We start from the raw sequence: 20,769 nt of genomic DNA, 5'->3' as shown, positions 1-20,769 counted from the left end.
CCGTGTATTTGAAATTCGTGCTAAGTGTAGGATAACGCTTGCTAATATTGTAACCATATACTAATATATCTTTGCCAAAACTATCTTACCCCAGAATTTTTAGTTTCTAGATAAAAGGTTGCACTAGCGTTTCTGTTCCTTTTATTGCAAGTAGCTTCCCGCCCGCAGCTTTCCTCGCGTGAAATTTCCGAAAATCCTCTTAGTTCTCTTCCACGCTTCCTAACGAATCTTCATACGAAATTTCATCTTTCTACGCTCAGTAGTTTCGGCGGTCTATCAGTCATTTGATTACTGAGTAACGGAAGAGTTTTAATTATATTGGTAGTAGCCTCCTAGATAAAATATCAACCTAACAAATCACTTATCTAAATCAGTTCAATCATTTTAACGTAAAAGGGGGCCAAACAAACATAAGAAACAACTTCAATACAAATTTTCCAGTTCACCAACAACATTATAACAAGATTCGTGTATCAAAATGAGAAGTTGTGAAGAGAAATGTAGCCAATCCTTATGACATTAACGTCCTAGGGGCTTTGGTCTGCCTTATATACAAACTTTTGATTGAGTGACCCAACTCCGTTGCGGAACTAATAGTTTTATACGTAGAGTTAGACTTGCTGACGCAAACGGATTTGTTCGCGTGAAATTCGAGTTATATCTAGGCCAAGCGGGTGGAATATACATTTGTTTTACTAGTACTAACTACAGTAACTACTGCCCGCGATTTCCTTTGCGTTAAATGATTTACCAGGAAAAAAAAGTATTTCGTTTGTTAATTCAGGTAACCTCAAACTAACATCAAATCAACATCAAAATCGGGTCCGTACTTTTGCCATGATTAATACAAAATACAAACTTTCGCATTTATAATTATTATAACATGACGTCATATTAGATCACGGTATAAAGACTGTTGGTATGTCTTTATTAATTAGCTACGATAATATCTTCAGCAGCTATTAAATTAGATCGATATCAAGAGCAGAATTAGGGTCAGTGTATTAATCAAGAAACTACGCACACAAATTTCTTAAAAGAATTCTATAAATACACACATACTTAACATAACGCCTGTTGTACACGAAGGCGTAGAAAGAGAGAAAGAGATGCGAGTATATTGTCATATACCGGACACAGCATACTCCTATATTGAGAACTGGAGGCCGCCCGCGACTTCGACCGCGTGGAAACCTTTCCCGTGTGAATCCCGCTCCCTCAGGAACTCTGGGATAAAAAGTAGCCTATGTGTTATTCTGGGTCTTCACCTACCTATATACCAAATTTCATCGTAATCGGTTCAGTAGTATTTGCGTGAAAGAGTAACAAACATACATACATAGTTACATACATACATTCTCACAAACTTTCGCATTTATAATATTATAAGGATTAGTACGATAATGTATATAATAATTGAACAAATAAATACAAAACAATTACTGGTCAAGTCGTTAAAAGATGAACGTATGGCAAGTCAGTTTTAATCCTGTTTCGTATAACCTTTGTATAACAAGTTAAAATCGATACGAGTGTAGACGGCGAGTGTCAAGTAAGTGAACAACGTAAATCCTAGACTAACTGTACCGGCAGATAGTTTAAGAGCTTTCTGTCCGAAAATGATGCTTAAAATCTGGGTAAAGAGATACTGGTTTCCTTTTCAATACTACTTAGTAGTAGTTTGGCGCGGTTCCGCTCTCATGCAATTTGGATAATATGAGTAAATGTTTGAGGGGTTTAATCTCAAAAATCTCTAACTAAAAACTCAAAAGAATTTCCATTGAAAACTTCATTAAATTCGTTCTGGTAGTTTAACCGCAAAAATGCGACAATGTCGTTATAAAATGATGGATTACTGACTGAAAGACTATTGTAAAATCTAATAAATTAATTAATGGTTTAAGCATTCGCCTCTCGCCTAGTTTATAACAGTTCTTTAAGGTGTACAAAGATCCCAACGCGGATTTGGCCAGTGTGATGGACAGAATGAACTCAAGATCTAGCTTACTTCAGGACAAGATCAGCCCAGCAGAAGGACAGTATTCGGTAATTAAATTACTTATTTACTGGTAAACACTACTGTCTCCGAGACTATTTGGCTGGCACACTCCCAGTGCCGATGTCACACGTAGCACAGACTGATTATATCGCGGCTCGTTGCGGCCTCGTGTCGGAGTCGCCGGCCATGTTTGTACTGCACTTTGAGATTAACACACTGTTTCAAGTATAGCCGAAGTTTTGTTATTTTAGAACTCGTTGGTTAACTGTACATGTATACATACCATCTCGCTTGTTATATTCGAAGGTATAGTCAAAAGTGTGTGAAATACACCCACGTTTCACTGTTTACAATGTTAATCCCGTGTAATAGGGGGGGTAGCCCATTGCAATCGGGCACGTTGCCAAACCCTGGTTTTAAATGCTGTGATTTCCTCCGCAATCACAGCGCTTGTTGTGAAACTCAGACACGTAAAGTTAATTGGCGCTTACGTAGGTATACTAGCGAATTTAGAAAAATAGAGCTATGACTCTCCAGTCAAAGTTTTTCTGACTAAACCAAATTTCTAGCGAACACAAAACTGAAACATAATAAATTGGATCTTTGTATTTTAATTTTATACCAAAGCAAAAAATTTATATAAATATCCTAAACATCCGCTTCATATTCAATATCATAAATGAGTTCGTCGTCTGTTCTTTTGTGGTCTTTCTGAGGAATATCAGCGTCTCCAGAGCGCCTATTTGGTAACGCAGCCCACGCCTTTACTATATTAGAAGTATCCTTCGATGCTTCGAGGTCTTTAGAGAGTTTTGTAACCATTCGCAAAAACGTAGTATCTCTTCCATTTTCCGGCATGTGTTCCACCTGCTTTGCCTTATTAATCAATATTTCTTTAGGCGTTCCTATTGGCGGTATTACTGGAACTGGCCTCACTTCCTTCGGCGTACTTCCCAATACTACTTCTTTTGATAAACCATCAGCAAAATGCGGGTCTTCCATCAAATATTCCGCAAGTTCTGGGTACGAATCATTCAACATCCGCAGTCCGTCTTTAGTCAGGCTAGCTCGATTCAAGAGCTCTTTAAATGTCCCATTCATGACTTCGTTAAAATCAATCTTCTTTATATTACCAAATTTGTTTCGGACCTGATGAATCATTTTATTCACATCTCGTTGATGCAAGTTCAATATTATTTTGCGATCCATTTTAAATTGCCTCTTTAGGTCCTTTATATATTTATGAACCATGATTTCTCTCATAGGTTTTACTTTCTGGTATCCTCGGTATGTCGAAACTAATATTTTGTCGATCTGTCGTCCTATGTTTCTGATGAGTTTTTTTATTTTAGTTTTACTGATTTGTCTTTCTTTTATGCGCCTATATTTTCTTCTTGCTCTTTTTCTACGTCTCATTTCTTTGGAACCGAGTCGTTCTCTTCTCTTTTCTTCAGTATCGGAGGAACCGCTGGTTTCATCGACTGTATCGAAATCTTCGGACATGTCGTGTTGTGTTTCTTGAACAAGGCAACAGATGAATTGTGTGTATTTACAGGAGCGGTCCCCTCCGTATATACGGTATTCTGCTTCGCACTGCATAGGCAAGAGGCAGGTACCCCACGGTTGATCGTGCACGTTTGGGTCACCACAAGGTATTCCCCATGGTCCTATAACAACCAAATCGATTGAAGAAAATTGATAATAAGTTAGTTTTTGAAGTAGATAGATAGGAAATAATAAGATGTTAGCTTTTTTAATATGTGTCGAAATTTTAACTAAATCGAAATTGATAATCTTCTGCATTAGACGACGCTTTCGCGTAAAGCTGATGGCTACAGTACCTACCATAATCTATGTAAGATATAGGAGTTTTAAAACCTATCGACCTATACTTACGAGCAACGGCCATGTTCAATGTATTGCGCAGTGGTCTGCCGCCGGTACCATTAAGCAAGCTCTCTAAAACATCAGCTTTCCTCTTCTTCAAATCTTTCTGAAAATCTTCTCTCCATTGTGCCAATTCTGCGCTAGTACTACTATCTCTATAAGAATCATCATGGCTGGAATGACTGTCAAATAATTTTTCGGATCTTCGAAAACCTCGACCTTTGTGGTGAAAAGGTGTAGAATTCTTCTTCATCTCACCATCCTGAAGTTCTGATAAAACCCTGGCTGTATTTTGATTTCCATTGCCCTGTGTTTCGTATGACATTTTTGGCGCCAAATTTCCTCCTTCAGCGGAGTTACTACTTTTTAGGTTAGTATTTGATCTTCTAAATAATGATAAAATATCGTCATATTTAAACGTATTTATTAATCTAAAGTACAAAAATAATAAAACAATATGAAACTCTTTCATTTTACATCTTTGCTACATGAACTATGCAGTAAAATGTTGGAACAACTGCTTGAAATAAACGAGAAAAACTCAAATATTTATTTCAGTTGTTTTACTTGATATCAAAATAAATAGAAACTATAAAACATTTACGAGTATTTGCCAAATAAAATGCATTTACTAACTTAGGCAGTTACATTAGGTATGTTTGGGCATAACAATTTTATTTTTGTAGTAGTTGAAATCAAGTTTAGAGGCTCGTGGCTTAGTTAACAACAGCCGCGCGGATCGATATCTGAGGTCAAGCTACGATTGCCGAGGTTGTTCTGTGGATGGGTGACCATCTTATACATATCGAGTTCCTCCGTGTTTCGGAAGGCACGTTAAATCGTGGGTCCCGGCTGTCAATTTCGAAGATCTTTGACAGTCGTCAATAGTAGTCAGAAGCTTGAAAGTCTGACAACCAGTCTTACCAAGTATCGTTTTATTAACCCAGGTTGGGTTACTGGGGTACTGGGTTGTGGAGGTCAGATAGGCAGTCCCTCCATGTAAAACACTGGTATTCAGCTGCATCCGGTGAGACTGGAAGCCGACTCCAACATAGTTTGGAAAAAAGGCTAAGCTACAACAGTTGTTGAAATCAAGTTAATCTTCTAACTTATTACAGCCCAGATCAGTTTACTAATATACTTAACATATGAAGATAATTTTAATTGGTCTTTAAAGACACTGTTTTATTAAGTGACAATAAAATAATTAAATGATGATCAAATTAAAAACCTAATCAAAAAATTTCAAATTTTAAAGGGCTTTTATCAGAACAACAATATCCTATATTTAACTGCTAATGAAAATAGGATATGGTTCATGGTATAGGAATTTGGAATATAGGTGGATTTGGAACGAGAGAGTGGGAGTTGGTAAAGACTGCAGTGCGTTGGGTAGGTCGGAAATGCATGTCCAAATGATTCTATTCTATTGTCAGACTTATCCATACGTAAAGACATCCCTCTATACAATACACATATCCTTAAAAAAATAATTACAACTTAAATTAACTTATAACTTCAACTACTGCCTCTGGTTTTTCTAACCAAACTCTGTGGTCCTTTCCCTTATTGGCGGGAAAATACCTTTTAGAATTGCATGTATTGCAGGTCCATTCTATAGTCTTTGTCTTCTTACTACTTTTTACTTTCATCTTTCCAGTAACATTTTCTACCAGAACACAGCGGCATTTCTTGCATAATTGTCTTTTTATCTCAGGATGTCTGAAAGAATAAAAATAAGTTCTTGACAATTTGACAGTATGATCAATTTAAATATTGAGTGATATAGCATCGTTTTAATTTGTAAATTTGTTTGCAGTTGTACAGAACAAAATTTTTTTTTTTTTTTTTATCTAGCCTATTTCTGTGTCCCACTGCTGAGCAAAGGCCTCTCCCCTAGACTTGTAGTCAAATTCAAATTCAAATTCAAATTATTTATTGCTTACTAAGTTATATATGTATACAAAAGGATCTTATATTAGGGTAGTGACAAACTTAGTAGCCTTTTTCAGGCATTGCAATTTTTACAGGGTAGAGTAAGGTAAGTTATTTAAATTTTAACATTATGTCTAGTTTCTAGCTTCTATATAATATACACATTATTCTAAATTTATATTGCTTAAATATTATAATTGCAATTTTCATATTTTCTTATTCCTATTTCAAATTCAAATTATTTACTTAGTTATATATACAAAATGATCTTATATTAGGGTAGTGACAAACTTAGTAGCCTTTTTTAGGCATTGCAATTTTTACAAGGCATGGTAAGGTAAGTTATTTTATTATTATGTCTTAATTTTAGCTTTTATATAGCATACACATTATTCTAAATTTATTCTTAAGTATTATAAATGCAATTTTTATATTATCTTATATCTATATACTTATTAGAAGTTTGTGACTAGCTTAAAACTCTAGGTTTACATTTATGTTGCTTGCAATATTATATACTGCATTATACTACAGTAGGAAACTATACATTTTTTCTTATGACTATTATATTGTTGTATCAATACTATAGTTATATCTTATACATATTATGTTTAATTTTCAGGTACAAGGCATCAATTTCTATATTATATTTATACTTTATTATATGAGGATCTTTTTCTTTAATTTTCTCTATTTTTCTTCCTCAAAATATTCCTCTATACTATAAAAACATTTTTCTATTAGAAATAGTCTTAACTTTTTTGAAAATGGCCCTATTTTAGTTTCTTCCCTTATTTCTAATGGTAACTTATTATATATTTTAATTGCCATATAGCAAGGGCTTTGGTTGAGCATTTTTATTCTAGAGGGCGGTAGGTATAGCCGGTCTTTATGCCGGGTGTTTACATTATGTGTATCTTTTACTTTTGTAAAGTGTGTAATATTTTTAAAGACAAATAAACAAACATCTTGTATGTATATTGAAGGTAGTGTAAGTAATTTATGTTCTATGAAATAAGGTTTGCAGCTGGTTCTTTGATCTATTTTAACTATAATTCTAATACATTTCTTTTGTAATATAAATAGTTCTTGCATGTTGACACTGTTTCCCCATAGTATTATTCCATATTTTAGCCAGGAATAAGCGTAAGCGTAGTAAGCCGATAATGCTGTTTTTAAATCTGTACTACGTTTTATTTGGAATAGGGCATATGTAAATCTTGATAGTTTAGCTTTTGTGTCTTCTATGTGAGCTTTCCAGTTTATATGTGTATCTATATGTATACCTAGTAATTTAAATGTATTTACCTTTTCTAGGGGCATGCCATTGAATGTAGTATCTAATTCTAAGGGTAGTTTTTTATATGACCTGAATTCTATGATTTTAGTTTTGGTATAGTTAATTTCCAGATTATGATCTTGTAGCCACTGTGTTACTGTTTCTAAAGTATCTTGTAATATAGGGTCAGATTTGTTATTATTGTTGTATTGTATTAATATTGAGATGTCGTCTGCGAATAAAACTGGATATGCTATTTCGTGGTTTAGGATTTTTGGTAAGTCGTTTATGTATATTAAAAATAATATACATCCTAGAACACTTCCTTGCGGGATGGAACATGTCATTCTTGTTTCATTTGATCTTACCAAAGCTACCTCATTATTTATTGGATCATGACTTTCTATTTGTACTATTTGAGTTCTATTTTCTAGATAGGATTTAAACCAATCGTAACTCGGACCTCGAATTCCACAACCATATAGTTTTTGCAGAAGTATATCAAATAGGACTTTATCATATGCCTTTGTCATATCTAACAATACACCCATCACATGTTTTTTATCATTTATATGTTGAAGTGCTGTTTGAACGTATTTATACACGGCTAAAGTAGTAGACCTAGATTTACGGAAACCATTTTGACAATCATCTAGAATATTATATTTTTCCAAGAAATTGTATAATCTATTACACATAGCCTTTTCGAATACCTTTGAGAATGTTGGCAAAAGGGCTATAGGCCTATAATTACTGGGTATGCATGGGTCTCCTTTCTTGTAAATCGGTTTGACTAGAGATTTTTTTAAAGCGTCAGGGAAAATACCACTTTGGAAACTTTGATTAACTAAGAATGTTAGAGGAATTGAAAGTTCGTCTTTACATTGTTTCAGTAATGTTGGTGGAATTTCATCTAAACCGCAGCTATGTTTACTTTTTATTGAGCCTATTATATCTATTATCTCTTTTCTATCTACAGGGCGAAGGTATAGCGAGCAGGTAGGCGGGGTTATAACTGGTCGTCCTGTTACGTTGTTATTATTTTTATTTACTCCCACAGTTGCAAAATAATCATTAAATACGTTCGCTATTTGTAAAGGACAGTTTACTTTTTGGTTGTCAATATCTAATGTTATATTTTCTTGTTTTTTCTGCTTTATTTTACCTGTTTTAGTATTTATAATTTTCCACATTGTTTTTACCTTGTTATCTGACTCTTCCATTTGTTTAATATATCCTTTGGTCGCTTTGGTCGCTTGCTGCTTATATAAATGCTAATTATTTATATGAATGGATAAATATGTTGTATTCTGGTATGAAAATTTAGACCAACAATTTTAAATTTCATGTGTTGGTTTATTCAAGTCTGTTACAGCAATATTAAGGAATATTGTACTTACATTTTCAACACGTTCTTCTTAGCAACATTTATGACAAGATTTCCGTAATAAGAAGAAAGTGCGGGATTTTTTTCCGCCATCATTTTGCTGATCTAAAATTAAAAAGTTAAAATGAGTATGTGTTTATAACAAGAATGTTATTATCTTATTCTTGCATTGGATCTTACCTGATACAGATAATTTATTCGTTGGAATGAATCATTCCCTTGAACTTTCTTAGGTTTTTGCTTTTCATTCATTATTTAGTTTAATATTCGTTAACTCAGTTATTTGATTCTAAGTATAACCTCAAACAATAATATTGCAATATTATGCCAAAATTGACAATCAGCTGATACAAATTTCGTTTTGAAATCTTTGCTTTAAAGTCATCTTCTAATAGAATATTTTAATTATGCTTCATTTGGCACATTATCAATGAATTGAAAAATTTTAATGAAGCAGTCTATAGATTAGTTAGAAAAATATTTTTTTCCAGCAATGTAAAATCTCTGTATTTTTAAACGAATGCTTTCGTTCCAAATTTCCGTAACTTATATTATTATGCCATAAATACGAATGAAATATCAATATCTAATTATAGAAAGAGTAAAAGAGAAATAGCACTATGTTAAATTACTAAATTTATTGAAATCTGCTAATGTAACAGTGCTGGAAGTTGGAACACGATTCGCGTCGAGTGTCAAAATATTCGTTTGACTTTTCTTAAAAATTTCCCTGCTGGAAATCCAGAAATTGTTTTTTACAGTAAATTTGCTCGTAATTATAGATTTATAGTGCATTAAAAATAAAGCATCCGTTAGAAACTGCACTGGTGTAGTTATTATTTCGTTTTCAATAGAAATATATTGTAGTTAAGTGTTAGATGCCCTTTGTTGACCCTTTGCAATAAACTTTGTAATACAAAATGTTATCCAAAAAGCGACTATTTTTATCAAGATTAAAAATAAAAGGAAGGTCTTTTAGATACTTTGCATCTAAATCTGATGTTGGTGAAATAGAAGTTCCGTTTTCAAATGGGTAAGTTTTGAGGTTATAAATTATAGGTTATGTTTCCAGTAAGATAATATTGATAATACAGTACCGGTTTAGCTGAAAAATTACGTAAACGTTCAGTTCCCGGTAAAAGTCAATTTTTTTCTATAATCTTTGAATGCCGCTAAAATAATTTCAAAGAAACACATAACACTTTCAGGAAAAGTTGAATATCTGGTCCTAAGGCCTTATCATCTTGCATACTTTTTCCTACACTCTAACCAGTATGTGTCACAACATCTAAAGTAGTTTTTCATTAAAAACTTTTTCCCTCTGTATTTTGTAAATAATAAATACAACTCACAACAAACCTAAATAATAAAATATTTTCTTACAGTACCACACTGAACTTATCAACGGGTCGCTACGCGAGGTTCGCTGACGGAGCCTGTGTGGCCACACTCGGCAACACAAGCATAATGTCCACAGTGGTGTCTAAGGCTAAACAGAGCTCGTCCTCATTCCTTCCACTAGTGGTAGACTATAGACAAAAAGCAGCAGCTGCAGGACGAATACCTACAAACTTTTTAAGAAGAGAATTAGGTATGTATCTTTTTACATTTCAGTGTATAAGTGCAAAGTAAAAATTTATAAAAAAAAATACATGATTTGTAGAATAACTATGGAATATTTGATAAATAACGCCTTCTAACCAAGCAACTCTCATTTAAAATGAGTGCACTGGTTCCTCAACTATGTCACAAAATTTCATCCAAGTCATTTTGCCCATAAAGCATTGTAACCTTAACATACAGGCAGACTTTCTTATAAAGGTAAGAAAGTACCCATGGTCCTGTATGACAAAATGTATGGATGTGAATAAGGGGAGGGAAGTTTGTAAGGATCAAACCAAGTGGTATCCTTTGGTCTGAGCCTACCCCCAAGGAAAAAGGAGTGATATTATATATGTACCTATAATAAAATTTCTTATTCTTTCCAGGTCCCACAGAACGTGAGATCCTCACTTCCCGTTTAATAGACCGTTCTTTAAGGCCTCTCTTTCCACACAACTATCACTATGATACACAGATAGTGTGCAATATGCTAGCAGTAGATGCGGTCAATCCTCCAGAAACGGTTGCAATCAATGCTGCTAGTGCTGCATTGGCTATATCGGATGTACCGTGGAATGGACCTATAGGAGCTGTCAGGTAAGTCCATATTAATATTACTTAACACGTTTGCTGCCCCCGATGCGTATGTGCGTATTAAGAAACACACATACGCGTCGGGGGCAGCGAACATGTTAACAAAATAGAGTTCCTCAAAGCATACTTCATGTGTGATAGAGACTGTTACAAACATACAAACAATGAACACAAAGTGCAGCTAGACTAAACAAATAAATTTGTTAATCATATTTTTTTCTTTTTGTCAGAGACATGTCAGAGACAAACCCATGATAACACAATATAGGGGTAGCAGCATAGTAGCCACCTTAACATATCTTTAGCGATTATAGCCTGTATACCTTATTAGAGAGCCTTCAGCCATATATACAAGACTAGCTGACCCGCGCAACTTTGCTTGCGTCCCATAAGAGATTCTCTCTAAAATTCTTGGGTCAAAATTTTCCCAGTTTTTGTTACATTTTTTACTCGTACTCTGCTCCTATTTGTCGAAGCGTGATGATATATAGCCTATAGCCTTCCTCGATAAATGGGCTATCTAACACTGAAAGAATTTTTCAAATCGGACCAGTAGTTCCTGATATTAGCGTGTTCAAACAAACAAACAAACTCTTCAGCTTTATAATATTAGTATAGATTTGCTGCTAACAAGGGTATATAAAATTCATAATATAGAACAACTGTGACTCAAACTAAAGGCTTATGTAGACTCTATCAAATTAAAGGCTTATGTAGCTGATGGTGGACTGTTTAACATAGCTACTTTATTTTGTAAATACACAGAATTGTTAATTATTATCTGAATAAATCGAACACACCAAGGCTCTCTTAGAAGTGGTTGGTCTTTATTATATTCACCCCATATTTTCAACAGGCTAGGCCAGTTAGACAACGAAGTTATAATCAACCCGACCCGCAAAGACCTGGAGAAGTCAACCCTCAACCTGGTGGTTGCAGCAACTAGTAGGAACCTGGTTGTGATGCTGGAGGGTTTTGCCCAGGACATACTGCAGCAGGATCTGCTCAAAGCCATCAAAATAGGTACGAAAGTAAGTCTGATTTGTTATCTATACTAATATTATAAAGCTAAAGAGTTTGTTTGAACGCGCTTATCTCAGGAACGATGGGCCCGATTTGAAAAAATCCTTCAATGTTAGATAGTCCATTTATCGAAAAAGGCTATAAGCTATATATCATCACGCTGTGTCCAATAGGAGCAGAGTGCCAGTAAAAAATGTTACAAAAACGGGGAAAATTTTGACCCATTCTCTCTCAAAAAGCAAGCGAAGTTGCGCGAGTCAGCTAGTATTTGTTATTTCTGTTTGACAAATTGGGATTGTGTATGCCCTAAACTAAACTGAATTTGGCAGGAGACCTTTGCCCAGTAGTGGGTCTATAAGGTTTATAAAAATAACAGTAGATAATGAGCTAAATTAATGTCTTTGATAAGCGACATAACAGATAGAAAAGGTAACAGCAACTGTCTGAAGAAACCTGTCAGTATTTTAGTTGATACGCTAACCAATGCTTATCCATTAGCCATGAAACTAGCAATAGGGTAGTCGACTGCGTAAACGTTAATTATATTTGTAAAAGGTTCATCCAAAATGCTTATACTATATCAATTTGTTTCATTAATTAATGATGAAACTAAAATGATTATAGACTGAAACATTATTAGACGTTACGAAAATTCGAAACTGTGACGACACTATATCGTATTCCTGTAAGAAAATGTGTCTTTGACATTTCATAAAGAGTAGCTGTTTTGACTGGTAGTCAACTACCGTATTAAAAGCGTATTTAACTTCTAATATCTTACAAACAGGCACCAAGGAAGCGCAAAACATTGTCCGTGGCATAGAAAAACTTCAAAAAACGCATGGTAAGATGAAACGCGAGTATGAATCGTCGCCGCCATTACCGCAGGATATAAAAGATTCAGTCAATACACTGTCCAGTATGAAGATCAGAGAAATACTCAGGTACGTAGGCCTCTATAGCGCTGTCGGTAGTGTAACTAACCTTAATCTTGGGTTCGATTCCCGATTCGGGCAACATATTATTGATCTTTCTAATTTATATTGGAGTATTTTAAATTCCCAACCCGCACTTGGCCAGCGTGGTGGACTCAAGGCCTAACCCCTCCCTCATTACGGGAGGAGACCCTTGCCCAGCAGTGGGACATTAATGGGTTAATTTATTTATTATTTATTTTATTTTATTTTAAATTTTAGAATGGATGTAGGTAACTTGCCCGGTATATGACAATCGGCTCGCCACGTATTACATAAGACTAATATTGTAAACGGCTTAAAGCATATTATTTGTATAATAGAATACCGGAATTAACGCGACCACGCATTTTTTTTAAATACCTAATATTTGTCGCAGGTTACATTGCCGTAAAATGAGTATTCGCTATAATTTTGTTTATCTATAGTTTAAAAGTTATGAAACTACACGATTTCCGGTTTAAAATATCGATTAAGAGGAAATTATCTTTTTTGTTTCTAGTGACCACACTCACGACAAGCTATCCCGGGACAACGCGATCTCGGAACTCCGTCAAACAGTCATGAACCAGCTGAGAGACACTGAAGTGGAGTTGGGACAGTTACAAGACTGCTTCAACGACAACTTGAGACAGATATTCAGAGACATGATATTTGAGACCGACGTGCGCTGTGACGGACGACATCTGGATCAACTTAGAAATATTAGTTGTCAAGTATGTATAGATTTTTTTACGTCCGGATTATTATGGGCTTAATTAGGGGCTCAATTTAAATACATTCATACATAATGTAATGCCTGTAGGCAGAGGTATATAAAGTACACACGTTTCGCCATATACAATGTTAGTCCCATGAAAAACGGGGGCACCCCCTTATTACATGGGACTATTTCTTTTTTATACATATACCGGGCCGGCAAGTCTGGGCTACTTTTGAGAAATACTTCTATAACTGTAAACAAAGTGGGATGGTGTATGCCCAAAACTAAACTGAATTCGGCAGAGGACCTTTGCCCAGTAGTGGGTCAGTAAGGTTTATAAAAATAACAATAGATAAACCCTTTGATCAGTCATATTATAATGGATAACATCAACAACTCTGGTCAATTGCGGTTTGGAGAAACGAATAAAATAATTATATTACGCTTAAAAACTCATAATTGCTTGCCCGGCCTTCATTCCTCCTTTTATTACCTGTTCAGGTATCTCTATACGAGCCCCTCCACGGGAGCGCGGTGTTTCAACGCGGACAAACCCAGGTGCTATGCACTGTGGCGTTTGATTCACCCGACAGCGCGCTCAAGATGGACACCCTTACGATGCTCACTAGGTATGACATTAAAATTTGTTAAGAGCTAATTTCACACTTTAGAATTAAGTGTTAGATAACCTATTCGCTAGATAATGTATCACGACAACTGTCATAATGAGACTGAGTGTTTCCAGGGGTATTGAAATCAGACCTTCATTTTATAACTGTCTAAAAAGTACTCGCCTGATTCGGGATTCAAACCCGTGAACTCGTGATCAGCAGTCGGTTACACTACAGACCGCGCCAGAGGCCCTGTGTTGACAAAGGCGGATAGGGGACTTCAAACACCGTAATTAAACGATACATATTATTATGTCTGTTTCACCTTTCACCAACCTTTTTAGCGTCTCTTCCGTTGCACTTTAAAGCGCAATACACATTGAGCCCGCCGGGCCGCCGACATATGTCGGCAACTTTTTGTTGGCGGTATAGTTGGCGGCTTCACTTATTACAAGTCGGAAAATTTGGTCGGCGGCTTGAGATAAGAAATTTATTTGGCAGTCAGTGATTGCTCCGTGTCGATAAAGGTTGTGTGGTTGTGCGATATAATTTTGATGGTGTATCTTCGATAATTCAGTAAATAGAAACAATTTTAAAAATGGACGATGGCAGTGATCTGTTGATAGCAGCTTGTGGAATGTCACTACAGGTCGAGCGTCGCCGGGCAATTGAGTGCAGGCGTACTCAAGCCGCCAACATGTCGGCGGGTAACACGCGCAGACGCATGTTGCCGACATGATTCTTTTCGTACAGGCCGCTGGGTTGTGTCGCCGGGCTTTGTCGGCGGCCCGGCGGGCTCAATGTGTATTGCGCTTTAGGGTTATCTTTTAAGCTGTATTTTTTTCCTAGTGGTATAAAAGAGAAGAGTTTCTTCCTGCACTACGAGTTCCCGTCGTACGCCACGGGCGAGGTGGGGCGCGGCGGGCCGGCGGGGCGGCGCGAGGCGGGCCACGGCGCGCTGGCCGAGCGCGGCCTGCTGCCCGTCGTGCCGGTACAACCTTACACTGTGCGCCTCACCGCCGAGGTGCTCGAGTCTAATGGTACCTGGAACACTTTTAACTTAAGAGTTTTTAACCGAGGAGGGACGAGGAGGGCCTTCTTATAGTCCGACTTATTGGTTGAGAGCCTAGGCTTGGACGAGACTTGGACAATCTAATAAATATTAAGCAGGCCACTGTCAGATGTAAAAGTCTATGTATCACTGATATTCTAAATTCTGTTTTTTGTATACCTTTGCCAGCTGAGAACCTTGCATACTTGGATCTACTAAGATGTTGAACTATAATTTGTGTGTATTTTATGTTTGTCGTTTATTTTTTATTGGGTGAACTGATTATGGTGATTGTTTTTTTTTTTATTTGAAAGCTGAGTCTTACCATATAATCTCATTTTATGAAATATCCTTAAAAATGCGCAATTTTTTCTAAATTGATGATGTTTGTTGTAACTATGTTTGCATGGTGGTGCTAATAAAGTAAAGTAACTGCTAGATTTCGGCAGATGTAAAAATAGTAATTAGATTATAAATTGACTAAAAAGCAAGATGATAACAGTGCAATTTTGTTTTAGAATATTTTACCATCACATCGTTAAATAGATTAATAATTTTAAATTTTTCAGGGTCCAGTTCAATGGCGTCAGTATGTGGTGGGTCCTTGGCCCTATTAGACGCGGGGGTGCAGTTATCCGCCCCCGCCGCAGGGGTGGCCATAGGACTAGTGTCCCGACATGACGAACAAGGCCAAATGAATGACTACAGGATACTGACTGATTTGTTAGTGAGTTGTACTTTGTGTTCATATGTTGTAGACACTAGGCAAATAATGTTGACTGTATTACTTACTAGCTGACCCGCACAGCTCCGCTCAAACTTCCTTGTCTTTATTTAGTACCGCGCATTTTCAAATTTATTAACCTTTTACACGTTCTCTGGACTTCCACAAATAATTCAAGACCAAAATTAGCCAAATCGGTCCAGCCGTTCTCGAGTTTTAGCGAGACTAACGAACAGTAATATTTTTTTATATATATAGATAAACGGCGTGTAAGCTTTAGTTAGTTATACAGAGTATTTTACTCATGTACGGTTTAAAAAATTGTAGGTGACAAAATTTTGTCAACTCGATGTTAATTGGTAAGGTAGATATCAATGACGATATCATCCTGGCCGATATTCAGCTACGGCGGTCAGTTTCATTGAAATCAGCCAGTGGAGCAGAACTTTGTTTACTTTGTCCAAGTGTTTGCACAATACACAAGTACAGGATTCAGGCGCAGGACCGAGCTTTACGTGCTCTCCGAGGCACGAAGGTATACTACTATACCTCAACATCCTATCTCCGGACAATTCAATAAGCATATTTTGACAATATTTTTGACTCCAGTCTCGAACTAGGATTCAAATCCCGAGTCGGGCCAAATTTTCTTTGAAACTACCCTATAAGGCAATAATAACCATTTTTTTGTCAATTATTATCAATCATATGAGTCAATATGATGAGCAAAAATTTTAATAACCAAAAAATTGACACTAAACTGTATATTTTGTACCCAGGGTATAGAAGATTACATGGGAGACATGGACTTCAAGGTAGCGGGTACAAAGAAAGGTATAACCGCGCTTCAAGCAGATGTCAAAGTGCCGGGTCTACCTCTCAAGGTGGTTATGGAGTCGATACAGAAGGCATGCGACGCTAAATGCAAGATTATTGATATTATGAACCAGTGTATTGATAAACCTAGGTAAGTACCATTCTATACTGATGTTATTTTGAGATATAATAATATAATATAATATCATTGGACAACTCACACACGGTTATTTGATTCCAAACTAAGCAGAGCTTGTATTATGGTAATCCCGGGTGGGATTCGAACTCGCCACACGCGGCGCTGCGGCTATTGCGGCGAGGTGACCACTTTAACCACTGCGCCAAACGTGCAGTTGTTAATTTGTTTGTTACGTTTTGATAGCGAACTTCTGAACTGATTTCGATAAAATTTGCCAAAGAGATAGTTCAAAACCGAAATCCACATTTAGAAGCTATTCAAATCAATTGAAGATTACTTCAAAAACAATCTCTAAATATGATTTTTTAATTAAATAACACGTGAGTAGTCTGTCGCTCTTTGCAGTCCTGTTATTGTTTGTTAGTGACATGTTAACAAATTATTAAACATTTCTTTCAAATTACCTATCAACTATTCACAGTGCATTATGATTAATTATAATGGTTTTAGTCTGCTGATATTTTATAACTATAAAAAAAATCTAAAAAGACTTTACAATACTGTAATCAGGCATCTTTTTTGGAACAACGTCTGTCAATTTTCGCTAGATATAAATAATATGTTATGTTTACAGACAAGGCCACAAGGAAAATATGCCAGTCATTGAAGAGTTGGAAGTAGAGGCTCACAAGCGGTCCAAACTGCTCGGCCACGGCGGCTCCAATCTTAAAAAGTTGTATGTGGAAACTGGTGTACAGGTATGAGAATTTTTTGTTGAGATAAAGTTACACTCTGTGTATAAAACCCCTTTACTTCTACTCGCCCTATATCTCACCCCCTTGTACTGTAATTTTTCCTTAAATCATACACCTAAATTAACCCTCTCTTACTGTTTTGGATGTGGGGGTCTTCTTAAGTATGGACCTCAAGCAGACCCCAAAACAGTGACGTGTGGTCAATTGAGTTTTTATTTAAATACCCAAAGCCGTTTACCTACTACTATCGAAAAAATTTATACGAATAAGTATTTTAAGTGGCCCTAGGTGGCCTAGTGCAATAAACATTTTCTTCAAGTCATTAAATTCCACGTAGCTCTCTTGGTTTCGAAGTATAATTCTTGCTTTTTTAGTCAAGAAACCGATTACTGTGTAAAAAAAAACTGTACGTAACTTTATTTAAAAAATAAAATGTTCTATTTTAATTTCTAGGTAACTCCAATAGACGAGGTGAAGTACAGCGTGTTCGCGCCGTCCCAGTCGGCCATGGAGGAGGCGCGCGCGCGCATCTCGTCGTGGCTGTCGGCCGAGCGCGCGCCCGACCTGGAGTTCGGCGCCGTGTACCGCGCGCGGGTCGTGGAGGTGCGCGACATCGGCGTGCTCGTCACTCTGTACCCGGGGATGGCACCCGCGCTCGTGCATAACTCACAGTTGGATCATAGAAAGGTCAGTATGTCTATACAATATACTTAATATGAAAAAAGAGAGCTGTAAAGTTTGCTTTGAACGCGCTAATCTTGAGAACTAGGGATTCGGATTTATAAATTCTTATTGTGTTAAGTGGTATATTTATGGAGGGAAGCTATAGGCTGTATAACATGACACTGTGACTCGAAGAAGTGGAGCGGCTTTAAAAATCATGTGAAAAGAGGAAAACTAAAAATCACGTGGACAAAGTTGTGGGTTGTACTTTAATAACCGCGACGACGTTGGAACCGTAATGCTCAGGATCACGCCGCTGAAAATGCATGAGTGGGCATGGGTTCTGTTCTTCAATAGGTTACTTGACTGAATACCCTAATATATGCCCCGAGTCTAGTTGTAAAGTACAACTTTGTATTTTTTTTTTGTTAGCCTGTAATGTCCCACTGCTGGGCAAAGACAAGTTTGTATTACTACAAATAAAATATTATCACATTCAGATCTGGCCATACTTTGTACATTGATACTATTTTTATAAAAGTATAGCCTGAAATACAACCTTTTATTTCCAGATAATGCATCCATCGGTGCTAGGTTTAGACGTGGGCTCGGAGCTGCAAGTGAAATACTTCGGTCGCGACCCGGTGTCGGGTCAAGCTCGACTTTCCCGCAAAGTGCTGACGTCACCACCGCCCGCGCACGTTCGGAAACTTGATAAAAGCTAACTCCTGTGATAATAGTGTTATGTGTGAAGTTTATGAAGCAATAAGAACGTGCGAGATGGAAATATTCTTCTGTTAAATACACGGACTACATTGACTGCCTCTGTGGTGTGGTTGTGTATCCGACTGCTGACCATGCGGTCTCAGGTTAGATTCCTAGGTCAGACAGAATAGTATTCGTCTTTTCTAATTTACATAAATTCGCGCCAGAGGACGCTACTTTCTTAGCTTCATCACCATTCATACTTCTTGTCTTTTCTCAATTGTATTTGACTTATCAATAAGCTCCATATCAAGGCATAAGGCCCACTATTACATAAGCGTTTTAATGGCTTATTTCATACACTTCTGTCTCCACTTCCAGGTAGGCGTGATGTTATGTATGTATTACTTGTCTATGTCAAGACATAAAAATAACTTCAAGTACTTGGAAAAATAGTTCTATAAATCGCAGACAAATAATTTTAACTTTTAAACTCTCGCGTTGTATGTTTAATGTATAATAGAATACGGGAATTAACGCGAACACGCATTTTACCTTAATAGCGACGACGTTCGAACCGTAATGCTCAGGATCACGCCGCTGAAAATGCGTGAGAGGCAAATGCGTGCTCGCGTTAATTCCCGTATTCTATTATAGGCGCTGTCTCCACGGGCGAGAGAATCGCGACGAGTCCGCCCTTTTATCGTCGGACAATCTCCACAAACGAGCGATAATTCCGCCGCGTATCGTCGCGAGTCGTAACGGAATCGCAGAGATTCCGCGGCGACTCGTAACGGTATCTCCGCGTTTTCCTTATTTAAAAAGCTTCTCGAAACAAGAGGCAACATTGAAAATAAATGACACTGCATTTGACAGCGCGCTCGCTGCGCGCTCGTCGCGATCGCGCGGCGGACCCGCTGCTTGTCGCGGCCGACTAGCGACGATGTATTGACGTTTCGCACGCTCGTTGCCACTCGTCGTATCGCGGCGATATTATCGCCGTGTGGAGACGGTTCCATAGAGAGTGTATAGAAATACGTGGCACGACGATAATATCGCCGCGATTCTCTCGCTCGTGGAGACAGCGCCTTACAGATAATTTTAGTTGTGTATTATTGGAAGAATAGTTCCTTCGCACATTTTTGTTAAAGTTGTGGAGAACAACTGAACTGTGTATGTATGTTGATGTATTTTGATACTTATTCTATAGTATTACTACCACTCATAAATTAGGGTTGCCAACAACGTTTTTCATGGCATACATCTTAGGTTGCCTGCAGTAAAATAGCAGTGTTGTTTTTCAGGCCAGTGAATTTTGTAGTCTAGTTTTATTTACAAACACACTTTTAGAATGTATGTAGCTTTGTCAATAAGGTTAAATTTGTTACTTTACTACTACTTACGTCTCTGTTTTTAAGTTTCTGCATATTTTAGTATCCTATAGTACTGTTTTTTACCTGAGAAGTTGGCAACTTTAACATACAACAACATTAAATATGTTCTTTTTATTATGAGCTGCAAAAATAATGATTAAATATCCAGTATTAAATGAATACGTAAACCATTAAAATGGCAGCAAAAGAGTTTTTAGTGTATGAAGCAAGAATGTTTAGTTAATTGTTATGTATTATTTCATTTTTCTAGTTTAATTACGTTGACTGCCAAAAATTGTAAATAAATAGTTAATATTATACTAGTTTTGTTTTATTTAAAACTTCTTTTGTTCATACCTAATTTTTTTGGAGATGTAGAACGTAGAATTCGACATAAGCGAAATTTTACATTTATTAGTATTGTGTTACACCTAAAGTTATTAAGGAGCGTCTTGCAAGATAGTCGCGGCGAATTTAGCCCTTTTAAGAGAGATAAGGTCAAAGATGAATCAAGAATTCCCACATTTTCTTATACAAGGACATGTTACA

The 20,769-nt window shown here is 36.6% G+C and overlaps 3 protein-coding genes across 3 annotated transcripts; 1 reads left to right on the top strand and 2 right to left on the bottom strand.

Moving 5' to 3' along the window:
* Window positions 1-2,600: 2,600 nt before the first annotated feature.
* LOC142981194 (uncharacterized) lies at window positions 2,601-4,358 on the bottom strand. Its single transcript, XM_076126910.1, has 2 exons — window positions 3,896-4,358; window positions 2,601-3,666 (listed from the first exon to the last, which is right to left on the bottom strand). Exons 1-2 carry the CDS (start codon window positions 4,356-4,358, stop codon window positions 2,648-2,650), a joined length of 1,482 nt encoding a protein of 493 aa, XP_075983025.1. The 3' UTR covers window positions 2,601-2,647.
* Window positions 4,294-8,840, bottom strand: Rpp21 (ribonuclease P protein subunit Rpp21). Its single transcript, XM_076126911.1, has 3 exons — window positions 8,668-8,840; window positions 8,501-8,592; window positions 4,294-5,608 (listed from the first exon to the last, which is right to left on the bottom strand). The coding sequence occupies exons 1-3, from the start codon at window positions 8,737-8,739 to the stop codon at window positions 5,392-5,394; spliced, it is 381 nt and encodes a 126-aa protein (XP_075983026.1). The 5' UTR covers window positions 8,740-8,840; the 3' UTR covers window positions 4,294-5,391.
* A 330-nt stretch (window positions 8,841-9,170) lies between these two features.
* On the top strand, window positions 9,171-20,540 carry PNPase (polyribonucleotide nucleotidyltransferase 1). Its single transcript, XM_076127054.1, has 13 exons — window positions 9,171-9,520; window positions 9,873-10,078; window positions 10,476-10,686; window positions 11,540-11,706; window positions 12,494-12,650; window positions 13,183-13,396; window positions 13,885-14,012; window positions 14,844-15,034; window positions 15,615-15,772; window positions 16,549-16,736; window positions 17,359-17,482; window positions 17,933-18,166; window positions 18,715-20,540. The coding sequence occupies exons 1-13, from the start codon at window positions 9,408-9,410 to the stop codon at window positions 18,865-18,867; spliced, it is 2,244 nt and encodes a 747-aa protein (XP_075983169.1). The 5' UTR covers window positions 9,171-9,407; the 3' UTR covers window positions 18,868-20,540.
* Window positions 20,541-20,769: the final 229 nt, after the last annotated feature.

The sequence above is a fragment of the Anticarsia gemmatalis genome, chromosome 19 (genome assembly GCF_050436995.1).
Source record: "Anticarsia gemmatalis isolate Benzon Research Colony breed Stoneville strain chromosome 19, ilAntGemm2 primary, whole genome shotgun sequence".
NCBI lineage: Eukaryota > Metazoa > Arthropoda > Insecta > Lepidoptera > Erebidae > Anticarsia > Anticarsia gemmatalis.
The sequence above is the reverse complement of the archived record's forward strand: the minus strand, read 5'-3'. Positions and strand labels throughout refer to the sequence as shown.